This window comes from Thunnus albacares, chromosome 11, assembly GCF_914725855.1.
Source record: "Thunnus albacares chromosome 11, fThuAlb1.1, whole genome shotgun sequence".
In the NCBI taxonomy this organism is placed as follows: Eukaryota; Metazoa; Chordata; class Actinopteri; order Scombriformes; family Scombridae; genus Thunnus; species Thunnus albacares.
In genome coordinates, this window is record NC_058116.1 from 27,957,709 (window position 1) to 27,970,140 (window position 12,432).

Below are 12,432 nucleotides of genomic sequence, written 5' to 3' on the forward strand. Positions count from 1 at the left end.
CGAGCGTACTTTTTGCAGAGGTTTTTATTGTTTGTCTTCCTGTCTTTTTCTCAGTTGACACTGCCAAAAAGGATATCGTATTCCTTCTGGATGGTTCCGATGGCACAAGGAATGGCTTCCCTGCCATGCGTGATTTTGTTGAGAGAGTGGTGGAGAAACTCAATGTGGGACACAACAAAGACCGTGTCTCTGTGGTCCAGTACAGCAGAGATGCAGAGGTCCATTTCTATCTGAACACGTACACCACCAGAGAGGATATTGTGGATTCGGTCAGAGGGCTGAAACACAAAGGAGGCAGACCCCTCAACACCGGGGCAGCCCTCCAGTACGTCAGGGACAACGTCTTTACAAACACCTCCGGGAGTAGGCGCCTGCAAGGTGTTCCACAGATGTTGATCCTGCTAAATGGTGGAAGTTCTTTTGACAATGTCGATGCCCCAGCCTCTGCTCTCAAACAGCAGGGCATCTTTGCCATTGGCATTGGAACAAGGAACTCTGACAGTAGAGAGCTGCAGAAGATATCATATGACCCTAGTTACGCTCTATCAGTGTCTGACTTCACTGACCTCCCCAGTGTCCAAGAACAGCTCTCCTCTGTAATGAGCACAGTGCTAGTGAGGGCCACGCCCATGACACCAACAGTAACTGGTAAGAAAGTGACCCATTTTTCCATCCCACGATCATGGTGGGACGCAAACTGAAGTGTAATAAATTGTATTTTTACTGAGTTTGAGTCAGCCAGTGCCACTTAGGAGAAAATCATTTGTGCCAGCATTAATAGAGTAAATTGTAAAGGTTGAGGTCAGCTTTCATCATCTGACTCTCACACGGGAAAGGTTTGACACATGAAACTAAATATGTCTCAAATTTTGTGTTCCCTAGTGGACAGAAAGGCACCAGGAAGGGATGTTGTGTTCTTGTTGGATGGATCTGATGGTACTAGAACTGGATTCCCAGCTATGCGAGACTTTGTCCAAAGAGTAGTAGAGACACTCAGTGTGGATGACAACAAGGACCGTGTCTCAGTGGTTCAGTACAGCAGAGATCCAGCTGTCCAGTTCTATCTGAACACGTACACCACAAAGGGCGAGGTCCTTGACACTGTTAAAGGTTTGAGGCACAAAGGCGGAAGACCCCTCAACACTGGAGCAGCTCTCCAGTTCGTGAGGGATAATGTCTTCACGGCCTCTGCCGGAAGCAGGCGCCTGGAAGGAGTCCCACAGGTGCTGATATTGTTAAGTGGTGGAAGGTCTTTTGACAGTGTTGATGAACCAGCTTCTGCTCTCAAACAGCTGGGAGTCTTGACCTTTGCAATCGGAACCAGGAGCTCTGATAGCAAAGAACTGCAGAAGATATCCTACGACCCCAGTTATGCTCTATCTGTGTCTGAATTCACTGACCTTCCCAGTGTCCAACAACAACTTCAGTCTTCCGTGGAAGCTGTGGTTGTTGACGTCACCCCAGAGTCACCAACTGTACCTGGTATGTCAACAAAAGCACATCCTCTTGCTGGCTTGAAGGGCTATCTGACTTTTTTTTAACTAGAAGGAAGGAAAGAAAGTCATGAAGTGTGATACTTGTTTAGCTCCATGTGTGCATTTAAAGAAAGGTGGCGGTGTGCTTTCCAAGTCTTTAAAATTGAAGTAGGCAGTGCTAGGCGCTTTCAAAAAAACAGGCCCACCAATTGATGATCAGGCCACGAGCGTACTTTTTGCAGAGGTTTTTATTGTTTGTCTTCCTGTCTTCTTCTCAGTTGACACTGCCAAAAAGGATATCGTATTCCTTCTGGATGGTTCCGATGGCACAAGGAATGGCTTCCCTGCCATGCGTGATTTTGTTGAGAGAGTGGTGGAGAAACTCAATGTGGGACACAACAAAGACCGTGTCTCTGTGGTCCAGTACAGCAGAGATGCAGAGGTCCATTTCTATCTGAACACGTACACCACCAGAGAGGATATTGTGGATTCGGTCAGAGGGCTGAAACACAAAGGAGGCAGACCCCTCAACACCGGGGCAGCCCTCCAGTACGTCAGGGACAACGTCTTTACAAACTCCTCCGGGAGTAGGCGCCTGCAAGGTGTTCCACAGATGTTGATCCTGCTAAATGGTGGAAGTTCTTTTGACAATGTCGATGCCCCAGCCTCTGCTCTCAAACAGCAGGGCATCTTTGCCATTGGCATTGGAACAAGGAACTCTGACAGTAGAGAGCTGCAGAAGATATCATATGACCCTAGTTACGCTCTATCAGTGTCTGACTTCACTGACCTCCCCAGTGTCCAAGAACAGCTCTCCTCTGTAATGAGCACAGTGCTAGTGAGGGCCACGCCCATGACACCAACAGTAACTGGTAAGAAAGTGACCCATTTTTCCATCCCACGATCATGGTGGGACGCAAACTGAAGTGTAATAAATTGTATTTTTACTGAGTTTGAGTCAGCCAGTGCCACTTAGGAGAAAATCATTTGTGCCAGCATTAATAGAGTAAATTGTAAAGGTTGAGGTCAGCTTTCATCATCTGACTCTCACACGGGAAAGGTTTGACACATGAAACTAAATATGTCTCAAATTTTGTGTTCCCTAGTGGACAGAAAGGCACCAGGAAGGGATGTTGTGTTCTTGTTGGATGGATCTGATGGTACTAGAACTGGATTCCCAGCTATGCGAGACTTTGTCCAAAGAGTAGTAGAGACACTCAGTGTGGATGACAACAAGGACCGTGTCTCAGTGGTTCAGTACAGCAGAGATCCAGCTGTCCAGTTCTATCTGAACACGTACACCACAAAGGGCGAGGTCCTTGACACTGTTAAAGGTTTGAGGCACAAAGGCGGAAGACCCCTCAACACTGGAGCAGCTCTCCAGTTCGTGAGGGATAATGTCTTCACGGCCTCTGCCGGAAGCAGGCGCCTGGAAGGAGTCCCACAGGTGCTGATATTGTTAAGTGGTGGAAGGTCTTTTGACAGTGTTGATGAACCAGCTTCTGCTCTCAAACAGCTGGGAGTCTTGACCTTTGCAATCGGAACCAGGAGCTCTGATAGCAAAGAACTGCAGAAGATATCCTACGACCCCAGTTATGCTCTATCTGTGTCTGAATTCACTGACCTTCCCAGTGTCCAACAACAACTTCAGTCTTCCGTGGAAGCTGTGGTTGTTGACGTCACCCCAGAGTCACCAACTGTACCTGGTATGTCAACAAAAGCACATCCTCTTGCTGGCTTGAAGGGCTATCTGACTTTTTTTTAACTAGAAGGAAGGAAAGAAAGTCATGAAGTGTGATACTTGTTTAGCTCCATGTGTGCATTTAAAGAAAGGTGGCGGTGTGCTTTCCAAGTCTTTAAAATTGAAGTAGGCAGTGCTAGGCGCTTTCAAAAAAACAGGCCCACCAATTGATGATCAGGCCACGAGCGTACTTTTTGCAGAGGTTTTTATTGTTTGTCTTCCTGTCTTTTTCTCAGTTGACACTGCCAAAAAGGATATCGTATTCCTTCTGGATGGTTCCGATGGCACAAGGAATGGCTTCCCTGCCATGCGTGATTTTGTTGAGAGAGTGGTGGAGAAACTCAATGTGGGACACAACAAAGACCGTGTCTCTGTGGTCCAGTACAGCAGAGATGCAGAGGTCCATTTCTATCTGAACACGTACACCACCAGAGAGGATATTGTGGATTCGGTCAGAGGGCTGAAACACAAAGGAGGCAGACCCCTCAACACCGGGGCAGCCCTCCAGTACGTCAGGGACAACGTCTTTACAAACTCCTCCGGGAGTAGGCGCCTGCAAGGTGTTCCACAGATGTTGATCCTGCTAAATGGTGGAAGTTCTTTTGACAATGTCGATGCCCCAGCCTCTGCTCTCAAACAGCAGGGCATCTTTGCCATTGGCATTGGAACAAGGAACTCTGACAGTAGAGAGCTGCAGAAGATATCATATGACCCTAGTTACGCTCTATCAGTGTCTGACTTCACTGACCTCCCCAGTGTCCAAGAACAGCTCTCCTCTGTAATGAGCACAGTGCTAGTGAGGGCCACGCCCATGACACCAACAGTAACTGGTAAGAAAGTGACCCATTTTTCCATCCCACGATCATGGTGGGACGCAAACTGAAGTGTAATAAATTGTATTTTTACTGAGTTTGAGTCAGCCAGTGCCACTTAGGAGAAAATCATTTGTGCCAGCATTTATAGAGTAAATTGTAAAGGTTGAGGTCAGCTTTCATCATCTGACTTTCACACGGGAAAGGTTTGACACATGAAACTAAATATGTCTCAAATTTTGTGTTCCCTAGTGGACAGAAAGGCACCAGGAAGGGATGTTGTGTTCTTGTTGGATGGATCTGATGGTACTAGAACTGGATTCCCAGCTATGCGAGACTTTGTCCAAAGAGTAGTAGAGACACTCAGTGTGGATGACAACAAGGACCGTGTCTCAGTGGTTCAGTACAGCAGAGATCCAGCTGTCCAGTTCTATCTGAACACGTACACCACAAAGGGCGAGGTCCTTGACACTGTTAAAGGTTTGAGGCACAAAGGCGGAAGACCCCTCAACACTGGAGCAGCTCTCCAGTTCGTGAGGGATAATGTCTTCACGGCCTCTGCCGGAAGCAGGCGCCTGGAAGGAGTCCCACAGGTGCTGATATTGTTAAGTGGTGGAAGGTCTTTTGACAGTGTTGATGAACCAGCTTCTGCTCTCAAACAGCTGGGAGTCTTGACCTTTGCAATCGGAACCAGGAGCTCTGATAGCAAAGAACTGCAGAAGATATCCTACGACCCCAGTTATGCTCTATCTGTGTCTGAATTCACTGACCTTCCCAGTGTCCAACAACAACTTCAGTCTTCCGTGGAAGCTGTGGTTGTTGACGTCACCCCAGAGTCACCAACTGTACCTGGTATGTCAACAAAAGCACATCCTCTTGCTGGCTTGAAGGGCTATCTGACTTTTTTTTAACTAGAAGGAAGGAAAGAAAGTCATGAAGTGTGATACTTGTTTAGCTCCATGTGTGCATTTAAAGAAAGGTGGCGGTGTGCTTTCCAAGTCTTTAAAATTGAAGTAGGCAGTGCTAGGCGCTTTCAAAAAAACAGGCCCACCAATTGATGATCAGGCCACGAGCGTACTTTTTGCAGAGGTTTTTATTGTTTGTCTTCCTGTCTTTTTCTCAGTTGACACTGCCAAAAAGGATATCGTATTCCTTCTGGATGGTTCCGATGGCACAAGGAATGGCTTCCCTGCCATGCGTGATTTTGTTGAGAGAGTGGTGGAGAAACTCAATGTGGGACACAACAAAGACCGTGTCTCTGTGGTCCAGTACAGCAGAGATGCAGAGGTCCATTTCTATCTGAACACGTACACCACCAGAGAGGATATTGTGGATTCGGTCAGAGGGCTGAAACACAAAGGAGGCAGACCCCTCAACACCGGGGCAGCCCTCCAGTACGTCAGGGACAACGTCTTTACAAACTCCTCCGGGAGTAGGCGCCTGCAAGGTGTTCCACAGATGTTGATCCTGCTAAATGGTGGAAGTTCTTTTGACAATGTCGATGCCCCAGCCTCTGCTCTCAAACAGCAGGGCATCTTTGCCATTGGCATTGGAACAAGGAACTCTGACAGTAGAGAGCTGCAGAAGATATCATATGACCCTAGTTACGCTCTATCAGTGTCTGACTTCACTGACCTCCCCAGTGTCCAAGAACAGCTCTCCTCTGTAATGAGCACAGTGCTAGTGAGGGCCACGCCCATGACACCAACAGTAACTGGTAAGAAAGTGACCCATTTTTCCATCCCACGATCATGGTGGGACGCAAACTGAAGTGTAATAAATTGTATTTTTACTGAGTTTGAGTCAGCCAGTGCCACTTAGGAGAAAATCATTTGTGCCAGCATTAATAGAGTAAATTGTAAAGGTTGAGGTCAGCTTTCATCATCTGACTCTCACACGGGAAAGGTTTGACACATGAAACTAAATATGTCTCAAATTTTGTGTTCCCTAGTGGACAGAAAGGCACCAGGAAGGGATGTTGTGTTCTTGTTGGATGGATCTGATGGTACTAGAACTGGATTCCCAGCTATGCGAGACTTTGTCCAAAGAGTAGTAGAGACACTCAGTGTGGATGACAACAAGGACCGTGTCTCAGTGGTTCAGTACAGCAGAGATCCAGCTGTCCAGTTCTATCTGAACACGTACACCACAAAGGGCGAGGTCCTTGACACTGTTAAAGGTTTGAGGCACAAAGGCGGAAGACCCCTCAACACTGGAGCAGCTCTCCAGTTCGTGAGGGATAATGTCTTCACGGCCTCTGCCGGAAGCAGGCGCCTGGAAGGAGTCCCACAGGTGCTGATATTGTTAAGTGGTGGAAGGTCTTTTGACAGTGTTGATGAACCAGCTTCTGCTCTCAAACAGCTGGGAGTCTTGACCTTTGCAATCGGAACCAGGAGCTCTGATAGCAAAGAACTGCAGAAGATATCCTACGACCCCAGTTATGCTCTATCTGTGTCTGAATTCACTGACCTTCCCAGTGTCCAACAACAACTTCAGTCTTCCGTGGAAGCTGTGGTTGTTGACGTCACCCCAGAGTCACCAACTGTACCTGGTATGTCAACAAAAGCACATCCTCTTGCTGGCTTGAAGGGCTATCTGACTTTTTTTTAACTAGAAGGAAGGAAAGAAAGTCATGAAGTGTGATACTTGTTTAGCTCCATGTGTGCATTTAAAGAAAGGTGGCGGTGTGCTTTCCAAGTCTTTAAAATTGAAGTAGGCAGTGCTAGGCGCTTTCAAAAAAACAGGCCCACCAATTGATGATCAGGCCACGAGCGTACTTTTTGCAGAGGTTTTTATTGTTTGTCTTCCTGTCTTTTTCTCAGTTGACACTGCCAAAAAGGATATCGTATTCCTTCTGGATGGTTCCGATGGCACAAGGAATGGCTTCCCTGCCATGCGTGATTTTGTTGAGAGAGTGGTGGAGAAACTCAATGTGGGACACAACAAAGACCGTGTCTCTGTGGTCCAGTACAGCAGAGATGCAGAGGTCCATTTCTATCTGAACACGTACACCACCAGAGAGGATATTGTGGATTCGGTCAGAGGGCTGAAACACAAAGGAGGCAGACCCCTCAACACCGGGGCAGCCCTCCAGTACGTCAGGGACAACGTCTTTACAAACTCCTCCGGGAGTAGGCGCCTGCAAGGTGTTCCACAGATGTTGATCCTGCTAAATGGTGGAAGTTCTTTTGACAATGTCGATGCCCCAGCCTCTGCTCTCAAACAGCAGGGCATCTTTGCCATTGGCATTGGAACAAGGAACTCTGACAGTAGAGAGCTGCAGAAGATATCATATGACCCCAGTTACGCTCTATCAGTGTCTGACTTCACTGACCTCCCCAGTGTCCAAGAACAGCTCTCCTCTGTAATGAGCACAGTGCTAGTGAGGGCCACGCCCATGACACCAACAGTAACTGGTAAGAAAGTGACCCATTTTTCCATCCCACGATCATGGTGGGACGCAAACTGAAGTGTAATAAATTGTATTTTTACTGAGTTTGAGTCAGCCAGTGCCACTTAGGAGAAAATCATTTGTGCCAGCATTAATAGAGTAAATTGTCAAGGTTGAGGTCAGCTTTCATCATCTGACTCTCACACGGGAAAGGTTTGACACATGAAACTAAATATGTCTCAAATTTTGTGTTCCCTAGTGGACAGAAAGGCACCAGGAAGGGATGTTGTGTTCTTGTTGGATGGATCTGATGGTACTAGAACTGGATTCCCAGCTATGCGAGACTTTGTCCAAAGAGTAGTAGAGACACTCAGTGTGGATGACAACAAGGACCGTGTCTCAGTGGTTCAGTACAGCAGAGATCCAGCTGTCCAGTTCTATCTGAACACGTACACCACAAAGGGCGAGGTCCTTGACACTGTTAAAGGTTTGAGGCACAAAGGCGGAAGACCCCTCAACACTGGAGCAGCTCTCCAGTTCGTGAGGGATAATGTCTTCACGGCCTCTGCCGGAAGCAGGCGCCTGGAAGGAGTCCCACAGGTGCTGATATTGTTAAGTGGTGGAAGGTCTTTTGACAGTGTTGATGAACCAGCTTCTGCTCTCAAACAGCTGGGAGTCTTGACCTTTGCAATCGGAACCAGGAGCTCTGATAGCAAAGAACTGCAGAAGATATCCTACGACCCCAGTTATGCTCTATCTGTGTCTGAATTCACTGACCTTCCCAGTGTCCAACAACAACTTCAGTCTTCCGTGGAAGCTGTGGTTGTTGACGTCACCCCAGAGTCACCAACTGTACCTGGTATGTCAACAAAAGCACATCCTCTTGCTGGCTTGAAGGGCTATCTGACTTTTTTTTAACTAGAAGGAAGGAAAGAAAGTCATGAAGTGTGATACTTGTTTAGCTCCATGTGTGCATTTAAAGAAAGGTGGCGGTGTGCTTTCCAAGTCTTTAAAATTGAAGTAGGCAGTGCTAGGCGCTTTCAAAAAAACAGGCCCACCAATTGATGATCAGGCCACGAGCGTACTTTTTGCAGAGGTTTTTATTGTTTGTCTTCCTGTCTTCTTCTCAGTTGACACTGCCAAAAAGGATATCGTATTCCTTCTGGATGGTTCCGATGGCACAAGGAATGGCTTCCCTGCCATGCGTGATTTTGTTGAGAGAGTGGTGGAGAAACTCAATGTGGGACACAACAAAGACCGTGTCTCTGTGGTCCAGTACAGCAGAGATGCAGAGGTCCATTTCTATCTGAACACGTACACCACCAGAGAGGATATTGTGGATTCGGTCAGAGGGCTGAAACACAAAGGAGGCAGACCCCTCAACACCGGGGCAGCCCTCCAGTACGTCAGGGACAACGTCTTTACAAACTCCTCCGGGAGTAGGCGCCTGCAAGGTGTTCCACAGATGTTGATCCTGCTAAATGGTGGAAGTTCTTTTGACAATGTCGATGCCCCAGCCTCTGCTCTCAAACAGCAGGGCATCTTTGCCATTGGCATTGGAACAAGGAACTCTGACAGTAGAGAGCTGCAGAAGATATCATATGACCCTAGTTACGCTCTATCAGTGTCTGACTTCACTGACCTCCCCAGTGTCCAAGAACAGCTCTCCTCTGTAATGAGCACAGTGCTAGTGAGGGCCACGCCCATGACACCAACAGTAACTGGTAAGAAAGTGACCCATTTTTCCATCCCATGATCATGGTGGGACGCAAACTGAAGTGTAATAAATTGTATTTTTACTGAGTTTGAGTCAGCCAGTGCCACTTAGGAGAAAATCATTTGTGCCAGCATTAATAGAGTAAATTGTAAAGGTTGAGGTCAGCTTTCATCATCTGACTCTCACACGGGAAAGGTTTGACACATGAAACTAAATATGTCTCAAATTTTGTGTTCCCTAGTGGACAGAAAGGCACCAGGAAGGGATGTTGTGTTCTTGTTGGATGGATCTGATGGTACTAGAACTGGATTCCCAGCTATGCGAGACTTTGTCCAAAGAGTAGTAGAGACACTCAGTGTGGATGACAACAAGGACCGTGTCTCAGTGGTTCAGTACAGCAGAGATCCAGCTGTCCAGTTCTATCTGAACACGTACACCACAAAGGGCGAGGTCCTTGACACTGTTAAAGGTTTGAGGCACAAAGGCGGAAGACCCCTCAACACTGGAGCAGCTCTCCAGTTCGTGAGGGATAATGTCTTCACGGCCTCTGCCGGAAGCAGGCGCCTGGAAGGAGTCCCACAGGTGCTGATATTGTTAAGTGGTGGAAGGTCTTTTGACAGTGTTGATGAACCAGCTTCTGCTCTCAAACAGCTGGGAGTCTTGACCTTTGCAATCGGAACCAGGAGCTCTGATAGCAAAGAACTGCAGAAGATATCCTACGACCCCAGTTATGCTCTATCTGTGTCTGAATTCACTGACCTTCCCAGTGTCCAACAACAACTTCAGTCTTCCGTGGAAGCTGTGGTTGTTGACGTCACCCCAGAGTCACCAACTGTACCTGGTATGTCAACAAAAGCACATCCTCTTGCTGGCTTGAAGGGCTATCTGACTTTTTTTTAACTAGAAGGAAGGAAAGAAAGTCATGAAGTGTGATACTTGTTTAGCTCCATGTGTGCATTTAAAGAAAGGTGGCGGTGTGCTTTCCAAGTCTTTAAAATTGAAGTAGGCAGTGCTAGGCGCTTTCAAAAAAACAGGCCCACCAATTGATGATCAGGCCACGAGCGTACTTTTTGCAGAGGTTTTTATTGTTTGTCTTCCTGTCTTTTTCTCAGTTGACACTGCCAAAAAGGATATCGTATTCCTTCTGGATGGTTCCGATGGCACAAGGAATGGCTTCCCTGCCATGCGTGATTTTGTTGAGAGAGTGGTGGAGAAACTCAATGTGGGACACAACAAAGACCGTGTCTCTGTGGTCCAGTACAGCAGAGATGCAGAGGTCCATTTCTATCTGAACACGTACACCACCAGAGAGGATATTGTGGATTCGGTCAGAGGGCTGAAACACAAAGGAGGCAGACCCCTCAACACCGGGGCAGCCCTCCAGTACGTCAGGGACAACGTCTTTACAAACTCCTCCGGGAGTAGGCGCCTGCAAGGTGTTCCACAGATGTTGATCCTGCTAAATGGTGGAAGTTCTTTTGACAATGTCGATGCCCCAGCCTCTGCTCTCAAACAGCAGGGCATCTTTGCCATTGGCATTGGAACAAGGAACTCTGACAGTAGAGAGCTGCAGAAGATATCATATGACCCCAGTTACGCTCTATCAGTGTCTGACTTCACTGACCTCCCCAGTGTCCAAGAACAGCTCTCCTCTGTAATGAGCACAGTGCTAGTGAGGGCCACGCCCATGACACCAACAGTAACTGGTAAGAAAGTGACCCATTTTTCCATCCCACGATCATGGTGGGACGCAAACTGAAGTGTAATAAATTGTATTTTTACTGAGTTTGAGTCAGCCAGTGCCACTTAGGAGAAAATCATTTGTGCCAGCATTAATAGAGTAAATTGTAAAGGTTGAGGTCAGCTTTCATCATCTGACTCTCACACGGGAAAGGTTTGACACATGAAACTAAATATGTCTCAAATTTTGTGTTCCCTAGTGGACAGAAAGGCACCAGGAAGGGATGTTGTGTTCTTGTTGGATGGATCTGATGGTACTAGAACTGGATTCCCAGCTATGCGAGACTTTGTCCAAAGAGTAGTAGAGACACTCAGTGTGGATGACAACAAGGACCGTGTCTCAGTGGTTCAGTACAGCAGAGATCCAGCTGTCCAGTTCTATCTGAACACGTACACCACAAAGGGCGAGGTCCTTGACACTGTTAAAGGTTTGAGGCACAAAGGCGGAAGACCCCTCAACACTGGAGCAGCTCTCCAGTTCGTGAGGGATAATGTCTTCACGCCCTCTGCCGGAAGCAGGCGCCTGGAAGGAGTCCCACAGGTGCTGATATTGTTAAGTGGTGGAAGGTCTTTTGACAGTGTTGATGAACCAGCTTCTGCTCTCAAACAGCTGGGAGTCTTGACCTTTGCAATCGGAACCAGGAGCTCTGATAGCAAAGAACTGCAGAAGATATCCTACGACCCCAGTTATGCTCTATCTGTGTCTGAATTCACTGACCTTCCCAGTGTCCAACAACAACTTCAGTCTTCCGTGGAAGCTGTGGTTGTTGACGTCACCCCAGAGTCACCAACTGTACCTGGTATGTCAACAAAAGCACATCCTCTTGCTGGCTTGAAGGGCTATCTGACTTTTTTTTAACTAGAAGGAAGGAAAGAAAGTCATGAAGTGTGATACTTGTTTAGCTCCATGTGTGCATTTAAAGAAAGGTGGCGGTGTGCTTTCCAAGTCTTTAAAATTGAAGTAGGCAGTGCTAGGCGCTTTCAAAAAAACAGGCCCACCAATTGATGATCAGGCCACGAGCGTACTTTTTGCAGAGGTTTTTATTGTTTGTCTTCCTGTCTTTTTCTCAGTTGACACTGCCAAAAAGGATATCGTATTCCTTCTGGATGGTTCCGATGGCACAAGGAATGGCTTCCCTGCCATGCGTGATTTTGTTGAGAGAGTGGTGGAGAAACTCAATGTGGGACACAACAAAGACCGTGTCTCTGTGGTCCAGTACAGCAGAGATGCAGAGGTCCATTTCTATCTGAACACGTACACCACCAGAGAGGATATTGTGGATTCGGTCAGAGGGCTGAAACACAAAGGAGGCAGACCCCTCAACACCGGGGCAGCCCTCCAGTACGTCAGGGACAACGTCTTTACAAACTCCTCCGGGAGTAGGCGCCTGCAAGGTGTTCCACAGATGTTGATCCTGCTAAATGGTGGAAGTTCTTTTGACAATGTCGATGCCCCAGCCTCTGCTCTCAAACAGCAGGGCATCTTTGCCATTGGCATTGGAACAAGGAACTCTGACAGTAGAGAGCTGCAGAAGATATCATATGACCCCAGTTAC

At 47.4% G+C, this 12,432-nt stretch overlaps 2 protein-coding genes across 2 annotated transcripts in view; both read left to right on the plus strand.

Moving 5' to 3' along the window:
• The window catches only part of LOC122991864, a 29,524-nt gene extending 19,182 nt beyond the window's left edge, over positions 1 to 10,342 (plus strand). Inside the window, exons 24-35 of the mRNA XM_044365295.1 lie at positions 55 to 648; positions 883 to 1,482; positions 1,754 to 2,347; positions 2,582 to 3,181; positions 3,453 to 4,046; positions 4,281 to 4,880; positions 5,152 to 5,745; positions 5,980 to 6,579; positions 6,851 to 7,444; positions 7,679 to 8,278; positions 8,550 to 9,143; positions 9,378 to 10,342. Coding sequence (XP_044221230.1) covers positions 55 to 648; positions 883 to 1,482; positions 1,754 to 2,347; positions 2,582 to 3,181; positions 3,453 to 4,046; positions 4,281 to 4,880; positions 5,152 to 5,745; positions 5,980 to 6,579; positions 6,851 to 7,444; positions 7,679 to 8,278; positions 8,550 to 9,143; positions 9,378 to 10,036 — 7,223 coding nt within the window. The 3' untranslated portion in view covers positions 10,037 to 10,342. The remainder of the gene's footprint in view (positions 1 to 54; positions 649 to 882; positions 1,483 to 1,753; positions 2,348 to 2,581; positions 3,182 to 3,452; positions 4,047 to 4,280; positions 4,881 to 5,151; positions 5,746 to 5,979; positions 6,580 to 6,850; positions 7,445 to 7,678; positions 8,279 to 8,549; positions 9,144 to 9,377) is intronic.
• On the plus strand, positions 10,320 to 12,429 carry LOC122992682 (collagen alpha-3(VI) chain; the record flags this gene model as incomplete). Its single annotated transcript, XM_044366551.1, has 4 exons — positions 10,320 to 10,393; positions 10,445 to 10,842; positions 11,077 to 11,676; positions 11,948 to 12,429. Coding segments are annotated over exons 1-4 (1,554 nt in total), but the record flags the coding sequence as incomplete, so codon positions are not given.
• Between the last annotated feature and the right edge of the window lie 3 nt (positions 12,430 to 12,432).